We start from the raw sequence: 17,249 nt of genomic DNA, 5'->3' as shown, positions 1-17,249 counted from the left end.
ATCCGATTACGTTATAATTTCAATTTCCCATTTGTTGCAATCACAATGAAAGTGCACTTCAACAAAAGCAATTGTATAACTTTGCATAATAAATAAATAGTACTATATGACAATTGTATTACGCTCTCCATGTATTCTATTTATTGCCTCACTCATGCATTTCTCTTCCTTTTGATTTATTTTTCTATTTTCAGCTGCATTCATACCATATAAAATATATAATATAGCCTACAATCAATGACAACAACATCGTATAGAAATATTAGAAAACATTTCCATTGAGCTCAACTTACCAAATACAAAAATTCTCATGAATACTTCGAGCGCGCCACAAACTTTGCCAACACTGTGCTACAAACTGTCAGCTTGACTTTAAGCTCGGTCTTTAAAAAGAAATATGTATATTAAAAATAAAAAAGAATACTTTTTATATGCCATTTATTTAATATTTTTCTAAATAAAAGAGGTAAAATTATAAAAATCTATTACAAATATGTAAATGAAGTACAAAATGTGCTGTATTTAAGAATCGTGACTTTTCTAGTGAAAAGTTATAGTTTGCTGTCTAGTTTTAAGCAACACCAAAGGCGCATCTCTATTAATTGATAAGATTTATTGACACCCCACAACACACTCGATCGTTACAAATTGACCTTTGGTGATGACTATGACGACGACTCTGCTGCTTGTACCGTTACTGCGTCGCAGTGAAACGAGCCCCTTGGGCCCAACTAACGATCTCCTGCTGCTGTCCCGCTCGTTGTCATCGTTGTCGCAGTCGCTGTCATCGACTTTTGTTGTTGCCGTTGCCAATCATCAACCAAGTGACCGGACTCGATCAGGCCGCCCATTCGTGGGCACAGCGAAATCATCATCAGCAGCATTGTTGTATTCACACAGTTTATACTTGCGACATGTGCGGCCCCAAGGCGTCAAAAATCGGATTCGGATTCAGATTCAGATTCAGACTCGAGACTTCGAGTTTGACTAGAATCAAAGCTGAGACACACAGCGCACATTGAGTGCGAGGGAGATGGAAATGGACACCGACGTCATGTTTGTAGATGCTGCCGCGCCGACTGATAACTTTTCTCTAGGCAATCCCCCCCTTGATGGCACATTATTTCTGCGCTTGATGACGATGTACCTAGATTAGACAGCGTTATTGCGATTTTGGAGGTTCGCCTTTACGTTTAAATCTGGAACACTTGCCCTTGCCGGAGTCGTGTTCAAGGTGACGCCAAATGCTATCATAGCAGCAGCATAACATACACGACATAAGTTGAATTCTTATAAGTACTTTCTATACTATATTCTTAAATTGTTTTTCCAACATTATTGAATGTGCTTCAAAAATAAGATCAACTGTTGTTTCACGCAGCTCCGTGATGATCTTCCGGGTTAGTGACTCCTACAAGAGAAGAAGAACTGATTGTAATTAAATGGCTTATTTAAAGATAAGATTCAATCTATTTTCATTTCATTGGTTTCCAAATTTCTTATCTACTTTTTATCCCTGATTTAGAAATGATAACGATTTTGAATGTTTTTTTTAAATTGAACAAATTGAGCTTTAAAAACGGTTAGAATTTTTAAATTTAGTCATTTTTAATAATAGTGAATATAAATCACGTTTGGGGCAAACAATTCATTTCTTAAAAGAAAAGATTTTTATCCGAATAGCAGTGTCAGCAGATACATTGACTTAATTTCAAATAACGATTAAATTAAAATTCAAAGAAGTAAAAAATATATTGAGATTAAGCTTTAACTTTGTATCAATTCAATTGATAAAAATTGTAATTTTAACTTTGTATCAACATATTAAAATACATGCAATGAAGCAATTTAACAGAAGAATAAAATTCCAGTCATTAATTATAGCAATGCAATAAAATAAAAATAATAAATAAATGATAAAAGTGATACAAGTAAGTAATTTAATTAATTAATTATTAATTTAAGAATTTATATTCAAAAATGAATCAGGCAATTGAAAACTAAAAGGCAATTCCCCGAAGTAATGCACAATCACTCGTTAAATGCTATCAAGTCACTCGTTCTTGACGATGGGAGAAATATGATGCAATCAGCGGAACCATGCACTTGCTCTTGCTCCAGTTTTGTAAATATAATATGACGCTCACTCCTTATCGGTCAAGTGCAGCCTTTACTTACGAGTGTGGACTTGTATATACTGCATGGATAACGATAAGGGCAGCCACACGTGATCCGTGGCAAACACGGATGTGGCGCAGACCCTTGCGATAAATGTAAATATTATATATCATTCCATGTAACAAATATATATTTATTAGATATGTGCATTTCTCGAGGGGTCTGTGTGATCAAAGGCATTTTCATTTATATTGGCAAAAGACTTACGAGCTGTAATGAAAAACTGAAACTGGGGATCCAACATTGATAGCTGATTAGGTGACCGGCCAGTGCCGATAGCTCTGTTTTGAAAAAACAACAAAAGAGCTATAAATCATATAGTAGCAGATGTATATATACACATACATATATGTACATCGAGAATACATATTCTTGATGTGAATATTATATAGCAAACGATTTGATTGTGATTTCTCCCGTTTCGCTCGCCGATCTATAAAAGTGTGTCGCCTGAGACGCTAACGATTCAATATCATCTCGTACAGCCAGCCGAGCAGTACTTCCAACACAATTCCCTATACTTTTTTCCTTTTGAAATTAAAAATCCTAAAATGAGAATCCTTGAGGAGGTGATTACAATAATAAACAAGTAATAATGCAAGTGTGAAATAACTAAAATGTTGTGTTTGTTGTGATTTTAGCATCAAGTCCATTTGCTGGATCCTTCGGAGCTGATGCGGCCAGAGCCCACGTTTGCCGACAAGAATCCTTCCAAGTTCCGTGACTACAGCGTGGATACCGAGGATCCACTAAAGGAACGGGTTCGCCGCACCTACCGTCAGATGCATTTGAATCAAACCGTCGACTTTGTCAATGGTAAGCGAATCCCTTCGGCATGTCGGGCATTACAATTTTTAAAATACAATTGCCTATATCTTTTTTATAGGACGTCGTGCACGCTGGCTGAAATTCAACACAATCAAGATGACCGTGCGTCAGGCGCTAGAGAAGCTCAACGATCTTGTCGACGAATCGGATCCCGATCTCGATTTGCCCAACATCATACATGCCTTCCAGGCTGCGGAACGTGCACGCGCCGAGTTCCCCCAGCACGATTGGCTGCACTTGACCGCCCTCATACACGATCTCGGCAAGATTATGGCCTTCTACGATGAGCCACAATGGGCCGTCGTTGGCGACACCTTCGCCGTGGGCTGCCGCTGGGGCGATAGCATTGTCTATCGCGACGAAAGCTTCGAGGGCAATCCCGATGGCGAGAATCCCAAGTACAATACCGAATACGGCATGTATAAGCCCAACTGTGGTGTGGACAACTTGCTAATGTCGTGGGGACACGATGAGTACATGTACTCGGTGCTCAAGCACAATAAGACCAAGCTACCCGATGTGGCATGCAACATCATACGCTTCCATTCCTTCTATCCGTGGCACAACGGCGGCGACTACAAGCACCTGGAGGCTCCCAAGGATGAGGAGACCAAGAAATGGGTGCTAATCTTCAAGTAAGTTTAACTGTCAACTATCAAGATATACAGAAGTATAACAATATTACTCTGCTTGCAGTCGCTACGATCTGTACACTAAGAGCGAGGTTGTACCTGATATTGATGCTTTGTGGCCTTACTACCAGACTCTGATTGACAAGTATCTCCCCGGTGTTCTGGAGTTTTAAATACACTAATCCATTATATATATACACATATACAATCATAAACTATATACAGACTTATACTCGTATCGTAACATAATCCTAACTAACCGTGTAGTGAGTTAATGTACTATAATACCTTACAAACTGTTTCCTACTGTCCCTATATCAGAACTGTATGCTATATCTACTATATAAATATATACAAATATTTCACAAAACTAAAAGTTTTTCGGAATGGCTTTCAGAAATGGGAACTGCTAAGTGCTCAGAGATTAAATATTATACAATTATCTGCTAAGCTAATACTTTATTATACATACTTTGCCGTAGTTTTTTTTTATATAAACCTTTATTGTATTCTGCCAAAAAAAAATCAAAATCAGCATTCAAAAAGATTGCTCAACATTTAAATAGAAGACGCTGATGAGAACACGCACAGGATAAATGGGAAATGTACATTTTTCGTCTTTAAAATTAACAACTAAGATCCTTAAGTCAATGCGCGTGTTGCATCATTGGGAGACGGAACCGCCGCTGCTGCGTCGCCGTCTCTTGTGGCGTTTGTGACTCTTTTTTGCTGGCATGCCGCTGATGATTACGTCGCCGCGATGACATTTCCTCCTCGTCTCTATGATGTCCACGGTGACGTCGCGCGCTCGAATGACTGCTACTGCGACTCCGACTCTGGGTACGACGATGAGGCGATGAGGTGCGACTACGGCTGCGACTTCGACTCCGACTACGTCGATGGCGACGATGCTTGGCAATAGCGCTGGCTTTGCGTTTGTGTCTGGACCGTTCTCGGTCTCGGTCTCGCTTACGATGCGGACTGCGGCTCCGACTCCGACTGCTGCTGGATGAGGTCACGGAAGCATCTTGGGTGCCGGAACAACTGGCGCTGCTGCTGCTGCGACTCGCACTGCGACTGCGGCGCACAGCATGACGGTGGCGTGTACTTGATGTGGATGATGATGATGGCAGTGGTGCCGCTGTGGACACAAGCTGCACGTCATCATCATCGGACAGCAGGACAGACGCTGTGGCCGTTTTGCTGGTGTACGTATTGGTGCTATCGTCGTTAAGTAAATTATATTTCTCCAGATCACCATCATCCTCCTCCTCATCATCGTTGTCAACTTTCAGCGCCGGCTGCGCAACCGCAGACGGTGCTAAAACCTCATCGTCATCGTCGTCGGGGCCAAAGTATGTGATGGGTATGGAACGTACAGAGTCATTAGAGTCCTCATTGTTATTCGCTGGCACTGCTTCGGATTTCTCATTTGTTGCATCCTGTGCTGTTGCCTCATTGCCAACTGTTCCCACAGCACCTGTGCTTTCACCTAAAAGAGGACAATGATAAGTTTTAATGAAGAGTATGCTTGAAAGCCCAGCTTACCTTTGATCTGATTGAGAAAAGCCATTGCCTTGCGCTTGCGCTCCAATTGCAGCTGTTTCTCTCGCGATACCATGCCGTTCAGCTTGTCGCGTGCAATCAGCGCCAATTTGTCCTTGACACGCTCCTCAGCTGTGTAAAAGAAAAGACATTTGTTTACCTTCGCTCTCTCTCTCTCTCTTTTTAAATACTTTATCCCTCTCCCTCTCATATCCGTCTCTCTTCGGTTCGTATGCTACCTTGTACTCACCCTGTCGTTGTTCTTTCAATGGCAATGTTGCGCCCGCTCCCGTTGTTGTCCCGGCAGCCGTTGTTGTCTTCTGTCCTCCACTTCTCGCCAACAGTTGTGTCTCCACTTGCTTGATGGCTCGCTGCACGCTGTCTGGCATGCCGGGTCGCGTCTGTTCCGTATTTGCTTTCATCTTAACATCGTCAGTATCATCGTCGCTGGTCTCTTGCGGCAGTGCAGGTTGCAAAGTTGCCGTCTCATCACGAGACTTGATCGAGAAGCACACAGGTGCTGCCAAAAAAAAAAAAAGAATATTAAGTTAGTATAGAAGCAAAACAATTAATAAACATATTAAGTTTCACTTACACTTTTCACTCGAAGTGGCAACTGTTGTGGTGGCTGCAGCAGCAGCTGTTGTTGCTCCAAGTGCAGTTCCACCTAAGCCTTTCTTGCTAATCAGCGCCGCAGCAACGGCAGCTGCCTTACGCGTTTTCTCCTCCTTGGATGCGGCATCCACATCTCCGGTTATCTTGTACATATAATAGGCATAAAACTTGTGTTCGGGCAGGAGAAAATTGAAACGTTCGACACTCTTTGTGCGGAGCGTCTCCTCGAACTGGCGGCCATTCTTAATCACATACGTTGCCGTCTTGTCGATAATGTGGCGCAACGTCTCTTCGGGCAGCGGGAAATTTAATAATGGAGGTGGCGCCACGACCGCAGTGGGCAGTGAACTGATGCCGCCACTTGTGGACTGCGATTGTTTTCCCTTTTTGTCCCTGACTGTTACTATTGTCATCCTCCTCATCCTCCTCGTCGCTATCGGAACTGTAGTTTTGTGCCAACGCCAGAGCGCTGGTGTTCTTCAAGAGCTCAACCTTCGGCGGCGCATCGTTGGCGTTTTCCTCCTCGTGGGCAAATGTGCTGCCATTGTACTGCAGCAGAACGGGGGTAAATTCGCCATTCGATGTGGCTGCCACACTGCTCTGACTCTGGCCCTCCGATTTGCAGCTGAGCGTAGGCGACGCAGTGCCGCCGGAATGCTGCGAAGTCACATCGTCGTCCAACACCGCCTGCAGCGGCACACCCTTAATCTTGCTGATGAGCTGCGTATAGGCGCAATTGGCCGACGGTTTGTACTTGATGATGGGCACTGTGATCACTTGATTGCTTCGCTTGGGACTCGGCGGCAACGCGCTGCCATCGGCACTTGTACTCGTCTTCTCGGCAACTGTATCTACAGATGGCGCATACTTGCCCTGCTTGATGACGGCCAAGAGATGGCGATAATATGGCTGCAGTTGGCCGCCTTGCGATAGAAAATCAAACTGAGCATTATTCGCTTGCTTGGCCTTGATCAGGATCTCCATTTGAGCACCCTGAGTGGCAATAAAACGCGCTGTCTTCTCAATGATGGCATGCTGCTTCATCGTCTCCGGCTGCAAACAAAATATGTACGAAAGTTATCTTGGAATTTCAATAGATTTGTTACTTTACTGTGCTTACCAGCTGTATGCCCGGCATGGGAGCCACGAGCAGATTGTTGGGCAACGTAAAGGGCAATTCGGATTCATCGGTTGGTGTCGTTGAATCCGGCATTGGTGATGCTGCTCCATCTGCTGCAGCAGTCGACTTTGCTGAAGTTGACTGTCCATCGTAGTGGAAATCCACTTGACTGTAATTACCGCCAGAGGTTTCCTGCTGCAATCGCTTCAGATCCTCCTCTGTTGGCCGCGTGTGTGCGTGTGTTGAGTGTATGTGCGTTTGCGTATGTGTGTGTCATTGGTCAAAAATAAGAAAATACAAGACAAACAATTGTCGTTAGTACAAGAAATTTCGGAAGATTTGCAGAGAGTTGTGGCAAACAGAATACAGAAGAATTCATAGAATAAACATTCGACTTTTGTTTTTAACATTTTGTATAACAGTTTTCTTGTTTTTTTTTTTTTTAGATGTCGCTCAAAACGTTGGAAGGAAGGCAAGTCATCTTCTGGAAGAAAGTGGTGAATTTGTTAAATGTGAAATGGTTTCTATTTACCTGAACCACGGTGTTACCCAACAGCATCAAGAAGACGTTCAAGATGCATTCATGTTGTTGATGGATGTTGGTCGTTCTTGTTGGTTGTTGGTTTTATTTTTTGGTTTTGATTTTGATTTGATATGCTTGCATTTCTTATTTGCGTATTTTCTTTATATTGAGGTAGTAAATACACAATATGTTTTTGGTATTCATGACTCTTAAAATTTAAATACAGTATATTTTTGAGGAGCCAGAATAAGTGGCAGAGGCAGAGACAAAGAGCAAAAGGATATGTCGGCAACCTCACTTACCTTGCTGCAGCCGTAGCTCTTCTTCGTTGTTGTAGAGGAACAGATAACGCTCCTCTTCGCACAGCTGCTCGGCCCGTTGCTCGTCGGCCGTCAGGTATTCCAGGCGATTTCCATAGCCACCAGGTGGCGCCTCATATGATGACAGTTCGCATAATGCGCCACGTACGTCATATCTGTGTGTGTGTGATGATGATGTGTGTATGTGTTTGTGTACGTTTGTGTGCCAAAAGATAAGAATCAGAGAAATATAAACAAGAGAAAGAACGTTATTAGTTAACGCATTATGCGAATGTTGCGGCCGCTCGAAGACGAGGCCATAAATCATCACACACACACATATATATATATATAGAAAACACACGCACAAATCATAAATAAAAATATATAATGTATAAAGTATATGTTGTCATTGAAATCGAAATTAAATGCATCTCGAGAAATGTTTTTCACGCCAGTTAAATAAATTGTTTGTATTTATAATATAGTAGATTTTACTTTTTTTGATAATTTTTTTTTATAATTAATGAAGTCTTTATCATTTATACATACCGCTCCGGTTGCTATAAAAAAGTTAATTGTTTTACAATTACAGTTTAAAATTAAGATGTTTGTAAGAAATATTACAGTTTGAGAAGCACTGAAAAGAGCTGTTATTACAATACAAAGTGAAAACAGTTTCATCGTCAATCCCCCGCGCCACCCACTCAGTTCTTGCTCCAATGAACAACATCCAAAAAGAGTCATAACTAAATTGCAGCCCAGCAAATACTATTATTAACAAACTATGAATATACTTTTTTTTTCGTATTTAAGTCTGTGGGGTCGGGTTAAGCTTGAATAGATTGGGAACAGTCTCAGAACAGGACATATGTATGTGGATGTCACAGGGTATTCCAGTTGCTGTTGTCGTTCAAATGTTAGATGGAAAAGATAGAGGTAGACACAGTGTGGTAGTCTAGCCAAAACTATACATATGTTGTTGTTATTGTTCGTGGACATCTCACTACATTAGCAATGTGTGTAATCCAAGGTATCGTTGTTGGTATTAGTTAGTTGCACATACACATACATATAGCATTGCATTTTGTAATGTATGTGTGGTATTATCGTAATATATGTATGTAGTAAGTAGTAGTAGTAGTAGTATAATTAAGTTTAGCGCTAATTGATTGGCAGGCAGGCAACAATTATTAACCTGTCTATTTTGAGATTTACATCGCCCATCCAGGGTATCAGCTGCTTGCCTTGATCCATCTCGCGAGCTTTCTCATCATCACGGAATATTTTGCAGGCATAGCCAAACACGAGCAGCTCCACAGCGGGTTGGCGTGCATCTGCGCCAGCGGCACCAGCAGCAGTAGCCGCCCCACCATACGCCGTAGACGCTCCGTTAGCACCATTGTTGGCTCCAGCTGCCATTGCAGCGGATCCGGTTTTGCGCAAAATGCCATTGATACTTCCTCCGGCGTATTCACGTGCCATGGCATTGCTGCCGCCACCGACACGCGCATTATAAGGCATCATTGCACGCACACACACACTAACTCACTCACTACACATTAACCCACACCACTTTGCGTTGTTGTTGTTGATTAAGAAGCAAGCACTTTTAGAATATGCAATAGCTTTGCATTTTCAGAAACAAATTAAATTTTTTTTTTGTTTTCGCATGAGCTAAACACAGATTATTTGGCTTAGAGATGGTGTGTTGAGCACAGGGTGACCGCAAACTACGAATTAAAATATACCGTTTTACGACTCAAAATATACCACACGGCTAAAAAGAAAACGCCATGTAATAATTTCATTCTAATGGTTCTTTCGTCATTTAATAAGACGAGTTATTTCAGACTTTTGCTAATGTATTTGTTTCGATAAATACTAATATATGCACAAATGCGAATGGCACAAATGCGAATGGCATTTTGCCAGGGCTACCAAATTTGGCGCGCACCTAAGCAAAGGCGGCAGCAATTTGAATTTTAAATACGACACTTCGATTAAAATCTATAATAAAAGTTTACGCAAGTTTTTTATACAATATACACAACATTAAATTTTTAATCCTTGGCATTTGGAAACTTAAGCGTACGCAATTTAGAATAAATAATATCCCAGTCCACATAGGCGCCTACCAAGTGTCGCTTATTTTGTGGCGAATCCTCGTAGGCAGTGCGTCCATGCAGCATGCGAAGATTGTTGAACACAAAGACATCGCCTGCCCGCGTCTTAAATTGCACCGACTCCTCTTGCACCAGCTGTAGAAATTTGTCATAAGCTTCATACCAATCCACCACGAGTTCCAGAGGCACAGTAAACCGACTATCCCGTTTCGTGGTGTTTTGATTGATGCGTGCAAATTGCCCATCGACATCCAAGCAGATAACAGGTCCACGCCACAAGCTATGGAATGGCTTGCCCGCATCGCCATCGTGTCCAATGTCATACCAATTGACGGGCACGCTGCGCAATAGGTCATAGTACTTGGGGAATTCTTCGCGCAACCGCTGGGCCACAAAGAAGCCATCGGTCATGGTGTTGGCGCCACCCGGTGACTCGGACTGCACCAACGTGTGCAGTATGTTAATGCCCGCCTTGTACTCATAGTACGGCATATCTGTGTGCATTGGCAGCGGGGTCATCAGATACGCATAGTTGCCGGCATTGGGTTTTGACTTGACCTCAAATACATCGCTGCAGTAAAAGGCAAGTTAATGAATGGAATCAAACTTAATAAGATTTTAAATTACCCGTAAGTGGTGCGCTTGATGTAGCCAATGCGTTCGGCCAGCTGTCGTGCCACCTGCACATCGTTGGGCGCCTCACGCAACAGTGCAAATCCCTGCACAGCCAATGCCTCCAACCAGGCGCATAATACTGCATCCTGCGCCATGACATCCGCGTAGCGAAATTCGCGTGTTACTTCGCCAAACTGTGACTTGCCCCACAGCTGCATAGTCGGCTTATAGACCTCCGAAAGATAACGCTGCCTCGCCTCTGGACTGAAGTCACGTTGCTGCAGCCACTCCAGATCGTAGCTAGAGTTGTGAGCATCCTGCCAATTGATCACCAGCTGCTGCCGGTGCTCATCAAAATTTACAGCCTGGGCTGCTGCATGTGATACTGGACCACGTTCCCAGTGGCTTTTGCGTGCCCGTGTCGCACCATGAAAGCATTCGGAGCATTGGCAATTATCGCGTAACCAAATGCTAGGAAACTTCAAAGGATGCTCATCGTTGGCTGCTCTTAATTCAATATAGCGCTGATCCAAGATTTTGGCTGTAATGGATCGGACGCTGTTGTTGCTCGCGTAGCGCAGCTGGCCAATCAGATGTCTGCAGCTCAGCATGATGACCAACAGAATACTGACCGACTGATATAGTCCAAAGGGACGCTGTTGAACAGTCGATGTACGATTATCTCGCTGCTTCTTATCACTGAGTTCAATCGCACGTGCCTCTCTTGTGAAAGATAAGCCATCCAAGTGATTTGGCCTGTGCTTATCACAACTCTGGGCGTTCCTCTGGCGATTGCTTGCTTACTGTGATAGTTTGGACAATTGCTGCCGGACTCTCCACCCAGCATTCATTGTTTGTGTTGAGCTGAAAGCGACGCTTCGCTTGACACAAGCTGCACTCGAGTTGCAGCTTGGTTTGCTCGTCGATGGAAGCAGTTCCAACCGATTTACTCTTTGCTTTACGTCGGCGACTCCGTTTAATTGGCGTCTTCTTTTTCTCCTCATCCAAGGACGTCTCCTCTTCTGGCTTCTTGTCCACCTGCAGAGTTGTATTCACGCCGGGCAACAAGGGCAGCGAACAGCGTTTGCAAAGTGTGCGCTTCAATGCTGGCGACCTGCACAATCACACAAGATAAGTTACAAGCTGCCTTAAGAGTTGTTCCCAGGCTATTACTTACATGTGCATTAGCGTTTTAGTGCCGACATTGCGACACAATTTGCCGTAGTAGGCGGCCAACGTATTGTTGTTGCTGTGCGCCATGAGATTGGCCGCCTGGTATAGAAAATTCATTCTAGAGCATGCATGACGCTGTGTTAATATCTTGCGCTTACACTTGTTGTTGTTGCTGTTGTTATTTTGCGACATGACACTAAAATATATGCGAAACAAAATTTTTAACTAAATTTATATTTGCCGCATGTGTTTGTCGTATGCGCTATCACGTTTGATATCGATTAATTCGACGGCTAACGATAACACTGTTAATCAATTTTCCATTCAAAACAGCCAAACTGTTGTTACAGCTGGGACGTCTGTAATATCTATCGGCAGCTCTATTTAAAGCTTTTGTTATATTATATATATTTATATGCACCATGATAATTAATTATTAATATTCATTAACCAACATGACATATTGAGAATATGTTTTAATTAAAATGGAGCTTATCAAATTGAAAATGCTAAACAGCAATAATCGATTAATATATATGATAAAAAATCAGTTTGCCATTCACAAGGCGCGCGACAAGCATGCCGATCAGCTGGCTCAGCTGCGACAGTTTCCCGCCTTAATTCGATGCCGCAGCTGTGTGTGTTGGAGCATGCAGAGCCTTAAAAGAGTTGAGTGTTTTTTTCAATTAGAAAGTGCAATCAGCAGCAGAAACTGACCAACAATGCAACGCGCAATAAGGGCCAATTAAGTGCCACTGCTAATCAATAAACACAATCAACAATTGCCTTAAACAAAGACACTCTTGCGAAATAAGCAAGAACTTATTGTTTTGTTTTTTTTTTTTCTATTGGAGATCTTGTTTTTGTGTCGCCATTTGTTTTACACTTGCAATTTTTTGTATTGTGTATCTGTGTGCGTGTGTGTGTGTAAGATGTTCATACAGGATCTGAAGAATGACTTTTATCGACAACTGATTGGCAAACGCATCCTCATCATTGTCAACTATGATGTGGATGCGATTTGTGCCAGCAAAATATTGCAATCCCTCTTCAAATATGATCACATGCTCTACACTGTAGTGCCCATCATGGGCCTAACGGGACTGCGGCGTGCATACAACGAGCATCAGGGTGATGTAAAATACGTTCTCCTCGTCAACTGTGGCGGCTGTGTGGACATCGTGGAGCTACTGCAGCCCGCTGAAGATGTCACCTTCTACATCTGCGACTCGCATCGTCCCTTCGATGTGTGTAATGTGTACAGCGATCGTCAGGTTTGCCTGCTGGGAGATCCAGCGCTGGAGGAGAACATTCCTGCTTTTGAGAGCATCTTCTATGATTCGGATGGCGAAGACGATGATGACGAGGACGATGACGGCGATGAGCACGAAGACAGCGGTGCTGGCGAATCGGATGGCGATGCTGATGGTGGCAATGCTGTGGAACGGCGACGTGCGCCCAAGCTGAGTCGTCTGGAGCGGCACGAGCAGCGAATAATGCGACAGCGGGCACGACGTCAATGGGAACTAGAGCGGGATCGCATCATGTTCGATTACACACAATTTAGCTACTATGGTCGATCGACGGCATTACTGATCTTTGAGCTGGCTTGGAAGCTGTCCAAAGACAATATGGATCTGCTGTGGTGGGCCATAGTGGGTATCAGTGAGCAATTGTTGCTGGGCAAGATTGAGAGTGGTGCTTACACGCTGGAGCTAGAGCACATACAGTCGCATGTGTCGCGTCTGACCAATAAGACAAACGATCAAAACACAATGAGCGCGTCAAAGATTACCTTTGAAAACGATCTGCATTTGGTGCTCTATCGTCACTGGACAGTCACCGAGTCCATGCGGTAAGTTAAGACACTTCCTATCTTCCTAAGTTTCAATCTATAATAGAAAGATTAGGTGTTTTTCTATTTTCTTAAAGCTAGTTTAATTTTAAAGAAATTCTTAACTAATTTAAAATTAAACCATAATCTTCGTTTTAAAGATAAAGAAACCATAAGCATGTATTCCAACCAGTACTAAACGAGGACACAAACCAATTCTTAAATAAATTATTATTACAACTTCTCTTTTTTTCTAGCTATTCACGGTATTCCGCCTGCCAGCTTAAATTGTGGACGTTGCGTGGCGAAAAGCGACTGCATGAGCTGCTTGTGGAGATGGGATTACCTCTCGTCCATGCCCGTCAAACTTACAGTGCCATGGATTTGGTGCTGCGCAAAGAGTTCTATACCATGGTGGAGCAGCTGGCCGAGAAATATGCCATCCCAGACATTGTCTATGGCACATTTACGCTCAGCTATGGTTATCGCAGTCGATATGCGGCCGCCGATTATGTGTATGCTCTGCTGGCGATACTGCAATCGATTAAGAAGCACAAGACACCCGAGGATTGCTTCATGGAGGCCTCGGATGCATTGACGCGCCAACACAAACAGCTACTCAATGCTGGCATTGATAATGCCAAGCTCTTACATGCGGCTATCTTTCGGCAGGTGCAGAGCTGCTTGGAGGCGCATCAAGTGCATTCGACCGGATCGTTTTTCTACTATGTGCTGCAGGAGGAGCACGCCTTCTTCTCCTATCCATATGCGCTGGCATTGCTGGCCAAGTTTGTGCTGCACGGTCATGTGGCTACGACGCGAGCACGACAAGCGCCGGATTTGCCATTGATTGCCACCTGTCCACTGGATGCGGCGCAGGGCATGTGCCTGCTTGTGGGGATTGCGCCTGTGCGCGAGGATTCGCCCAAGAACTTCTTTGGCAAGGCATTCGATCAGGCGGCGCAGAAGAGCAAGACTAGTTTGCTGCAGGATTTCTTTGAGCCGTCCATTGTGCAGTTGCGGCAGAGCGATTTAACTCGATTTCTAGATGCGTTGACCGTGCTCTTGACTTGAAATCTTTCAACTCTAACATAGACCTATTAAACTCTAGACTTGTAAGACAATCTAATTATCCAAATCCGACTAATCTAACTAATTTAACATTAATCTAATTTATGAACGACAAATTGTTTTTATTATCATAGTCTACATATATTTTTTTTTTATTTAGAACTATTGCAAATAGGATAGATGCACTTATGCAACAAGAACATTTAATCTAAGCAAATCCGAATGATATTTGTGTAAAACGGACATTTAACAAAACAAAAATACAATTATATCAACAATATACTATTTAGATTGTGCTTAAGAAATGAAAATACATATATAGCATTAGTTTGTAAGTGGTGCGCTGCATTTGTATTGAAATTGTGTGAAAAGCGGACTTTAAATATAGTACAACGTGTGTTTATCCTAAAGAAATTGTATTTTATATCATTTTATCTGGTTTACAGAAACGCAAGGCGAGTATTCTTTACATATCTTCAACTTGAAGAGGATTTATTGTAGCTGCGCTAAATTAATCTATTAAATTTGTTGTTGAATTGCAAAGAGTTTTGTCTTCTCTCAAAGGAGCATTTTGAATTGTCTCAATGTATCTTCTAATAAATGCATTTGATTGCTGTGAAGAAAAAAGCAGAATTTTAAATTGTTCCAATATATAGTATAAGCAAATTCTTATATCACGATATTTAAATTATTCTATAATTATTATTCTTTGATTTCTAGAAACAGTTTCTTATAGTATTCGAGTAAGCAAAAGTCCCAAAATAACATCACAATTTAAATACATTGAATGTAAACATTCAATAAATATATTTCCATTACTTGCTTACACATATAATTAATATGCAGAATTCAATCTTTCATTTTAAAAGTCATATGCAATAAAAATATTCTATTTATATATTTGATTTACATATATACAATAACTAACAAGTGAGAACAATACAGTCTAAAGTTTACACCAAAAATTTAGGTACAAACTTAAACGTAACTGCAATTATGGACATTATATTTTATTTAGTAAGTTGCTTAAATGCTACATTTGTTCTCTGGCGATTTGCAGCTCCGTTTGCTGCAGTGCCTCGGCTTGCTGGATGCGGGCAGCCCCCAGGCAAGCAACGTCGTCATAGAAGACCGCATATTGGCCCGGAGTAATGGCACGTAGTGGAGCATCAAGCTGCACGACACCGGAATGCAGCAGCTGACAGTCAACAAGGGGCTTCGTGTGCTGAAAGCGAAAGCGGCAACGCAAGCTGCCATTTGTGGCTAGTTGCTGCCGGGATCGTTGGCATAGCCAATTAATGTCGCCAATGTGAAAGCGGGTGCAGTGGAGCGCAGCATGATCGTGACCAGAGGCCACATAGATCGTATTGCTGGCGGCATCTTTACGTGCCACAAAATATGGTTGCAGATAGGAACTTAGACGACAACGCTGACCCACGGTCCACTGATGAATGCCCTCATGATGGCCCACAACAGCACCGCTATCCACATCCACGAAATGACCCGGCTTGGAGGTGATATACTGCACAACACATAGAATTAGTGATCACTTCTTGGTTATAGTCCATTCTAAAGGATTCTTGTTGTGCTCACCTCGCGTATAAAGGATTTGAAGTCACGCTTGCCCACGAAACAGATGCCCGTGCTTTCGCGTTTCTCTGCCAGCCGATGCAGTCCTATGCGTTTGGCCAACTGCTTGACCTCAGACTTCTGCAACTCCCCAAGTGGAAACATGGTGCGTTGCAGTGTTTTCTGTGCGATGCCAGCTAGAAAAAAAGTCTGATCCTTGAAGGTGTCAGCGGGTATAAGCAAACGCGCCTGCTGTTCAGTGTCTTTGGTGTTGCACTGGTCCAGAAAGTTACCTAGACTATTGCGAGCATAGTGTCCAGTGGCCACAGCATCATATTTCAGGGTGTCCAGTGCGTGCTTGTGAAACAAATCGAATTTAATGTGCTTGTTGCACAATATGTCGGGATTGGGCGTCAGTCCAAGTTGGTAATCATCGAGGAATTGGCTAAACACCGCCGTCCAGTAATGCTTCACATAGTTGACTTCACGCAGCTCGATTTGCAGCTTGTGGCATGCCCAGGTTGCATCTTTTAGATCCTGCTCACCACTGCAATACCCGGCCTCATCGTGCTCATCCCAGTTGCGCATGAATATGCCGAGCACATTGTAGCCACGCTCCTTCAGCAGATGTGCGCTGACAGCGCTGTCCACGCCTCCAGATATGCCCACCACAACATTCCGTATCATGGTCAATCAGAATGCGGTAAGTCCATCGCTATCGATAACTCTGGGCGATGAATATAAAGTTGAATTGAGTGCATCGATAACAGTAAGCCGCCGTTGACAGTTTGGTATTTCTTTTGGTGTAAAATTGCGCTTTACATAAAATTAAGTATTTTTTAAGGTATTCTTGAATTGTATTTCGCTTCGAAACTGCCGAAATTTGCAATATATATTCGTTTTATTAGCAATTTACTAACTAATTTATCTTACGCATTATGTCATACAAAATAAAATTTATGAACATAATTTCGTTGAAATATTTCCCACGATTAAAAAAGATTTCAAGTTTTAAAAAAAATTGCTTTTAAATTATGTTTTGTTTTTCATTTTAATTTTTGTTATGGAAAAACATATTTTTTGAATAATAAATTACAGTCCAATGAAGTGTAAGTAGTTGC

At 42.5% G+C, this 17,249-nt stretch overlaps 6 protein-coding genes across 9 annotated transcripts; 2 read left to right on the top strand and 4 right to left on the bottom strand.

Annotated features, from left to right (window-relative positions):
- The first annotated feature begins 2,637 nt into the window (after positions 1 to 2,637).
- On the top strand, positions 2,638 to 4,008 carry LOC132795119 (inositol oxygenase). The gene is made up of 4 exons (XM_060805609.1): positions 2,638 to 2,747; positions 2,820 to 2,994; positions 3,065 to 3,641; positions 3,703 to 4,008. Exons 1-4 carry the CDS (start codon positions 2,730 to 2,732, stop codon positions 3,809 to 3,811), a joined length of 879 nt encoding a protein of 292 aa, XP_060661592.1. The 5' UTR covers positions 2,638 to 2,729; the 3' UTR covers positions 3,812 to 4,008.
- Positions 4,009 to 4,124: 116 nt separating this feature from the next.
- LOC132795121 (protein suppressor of white apricot) lies at positions 4,125 to 9,456 on the bottom strand. The gene is made up of 8 exons (XM_060805612.1): positions 8,939 to 9,456; positions 7,744 to 7,916; positions 6,919 to 7,136; positions 6,184 to 6,851; positions 5,779 to 6,122; positions 5,434 to 5,703; positions 5,187 to 5,315; positions 4,125 to 5,130 (listed from the first exon to the last, which is right to left on the bottom strand). Exons 1-8 carry the CDS (start codon positions 9,265 to 9,267, stop codon positions 4,286 to 4,288), a joined length of 2,976 nt encoding a protein of 991 aa, XP_060661595.1. The 5' UTR covers positions 9,268 to 9,456; the 3' UTR covers positions 4,125 to 4,285.
- Positions 9,457 to 9,781: 325 nt separating this feature from the next.
- Positions 9,782 to 11,196, bottom strand: LOC132795118 (gamma-butyrobetaine dioxygenase). The gene is made up of 2 exons (XM_060805607.1): positions 10,494 to 11,196; positions 9,782 to 10,437 (listed from the first exon to the last, which is right to left on the bottom strand). The coding sequence occupies exons 1-2, from the start codon at positions 11,090 to 11,092 to the stop codon at positions 9,804 to 9,806; spliced, it is 1,233 nt and encodes a 410-aa protein (XP_060661590.1). The 5' UTR covers positions 11,093 to 11,196; the 3' UTR covers positions 9,782 to 9,803.
- Positions 11,197 to 11,203: 7 nt separating this feature from the next.
- On the bottom strand, positions 11,204 to 11,934 carry LOC132795120 (ribonuclease P protein subunit p21). Of its 2 annotated transcripts, XM_060805611.1 has the most exons (3): positions 11,813 to 11,897; positions 11,659 to 11,753; positions 11,204 to 11,595 (listed from the first exon to the last, which is right to left on the bottom strand). In XM_060805611.1, exons 2-3 carry the CDS (start codon positions 11,739 to 11,741, stop codon positions 11,247 to 11,249), a joined length of 432 nt encoding a protein of 143 aa, XP_060661594.1. In that variant the 5' UTR covers positions 11,742 to 11,753; positions 11,813 to 11,897; the 3' UTR covers positions 11,204 to 11,246. The 2 variants fall into 2 exon arrangements, with proteins under 2 accessions (XP_060661594.1, XP_060661593.1); XM_060805610.1 differs by having other exon boundaries at positions 11,659 to 11,934.
- A 331-nt stretch (positions 11,935 to 12,265) lies between these two features.
- Positions 12,266 to 14,982, top strand: LOC132796429 (cell division control protein 45 homolog). Its single transcript, XM_060807597.1, has 2 exons — positions 12,266 to 13,509; positions 13,746 to 14,982. The coding sequence occupies exons 1-2, from the start codon at positions 12,587 to 12,589 to the stop codon at positions 14,560 to 14,562; spliced, it is 1,740 nt and encodes a 579-aa protein (XP_060663580.1). The 5' UTR covers positions 12,266 to 12,586; the 3' UTR covers positions 14,563 to 14,982.
- A 498-nt stretch (positions 14,983 to 15,480) lies between these two features.
- Positions 15,481 to 17,030, bottom strand: LOC132796669 (mitochondrial tRNA-specific 2-thiouridylase 1). 3 transcript variants are annotated; one of them, XM_060807920.1, is made up of 3 exons: positions 16,422 to 16,525; positions 16,153 to 16,344; positions 15,486 to 16,081 (listed from the first exon to the last, which is right to left on the bottom strand). In XM_060807920.1, the coding sequence occupies exons 2-3, from the start codon at positions 16,291 to 16,293 to the stop codon at positions 15,593 to 15,595; spliced, it is 630 nt and encodes a 209-aa protein (XP_060663903.1). In that variant the 5' UTR covers positions 16,294 to 16,344; positions 16,422 to 16,525; the 3' UTR covers positions 15,486 to 15,592. The 3 variants fall into 3 exon arrangements, with proteins under 3 accessions (XP_060663902.1, XP_060663903.1, XP_060663904.1); XM_060807921.1 differs by having other exon boundaries at positions 15,487 to 16,081; positions 16,153 to 16,338; XM_060807919.1 differs by having other exon boundaries at positions 15,481 to 16,081; positions 16,153 to 17,030.
- Between the last annotated feature and the right edge of the window lie 219 nt (positions 17,031 to 17,249).

This window comes from Drosophila nasuta, chromosome X, assembly GCF_023558535.2.
Source record: "Drosophila nasuta strain 15112-1781.00 chromosome X, ASM2355853v1, whole genome shotgun sequence".
Classification (NCBI taxonomy): Eukaryota; Metazoa; Arthropoda; class Insecta; order Diptera; family Drosophilidae; genus Drosophila; species Drosophila nasuta.
This window is presented reverse-complemented; position numbering and strand designations above follow the sequence as displayed.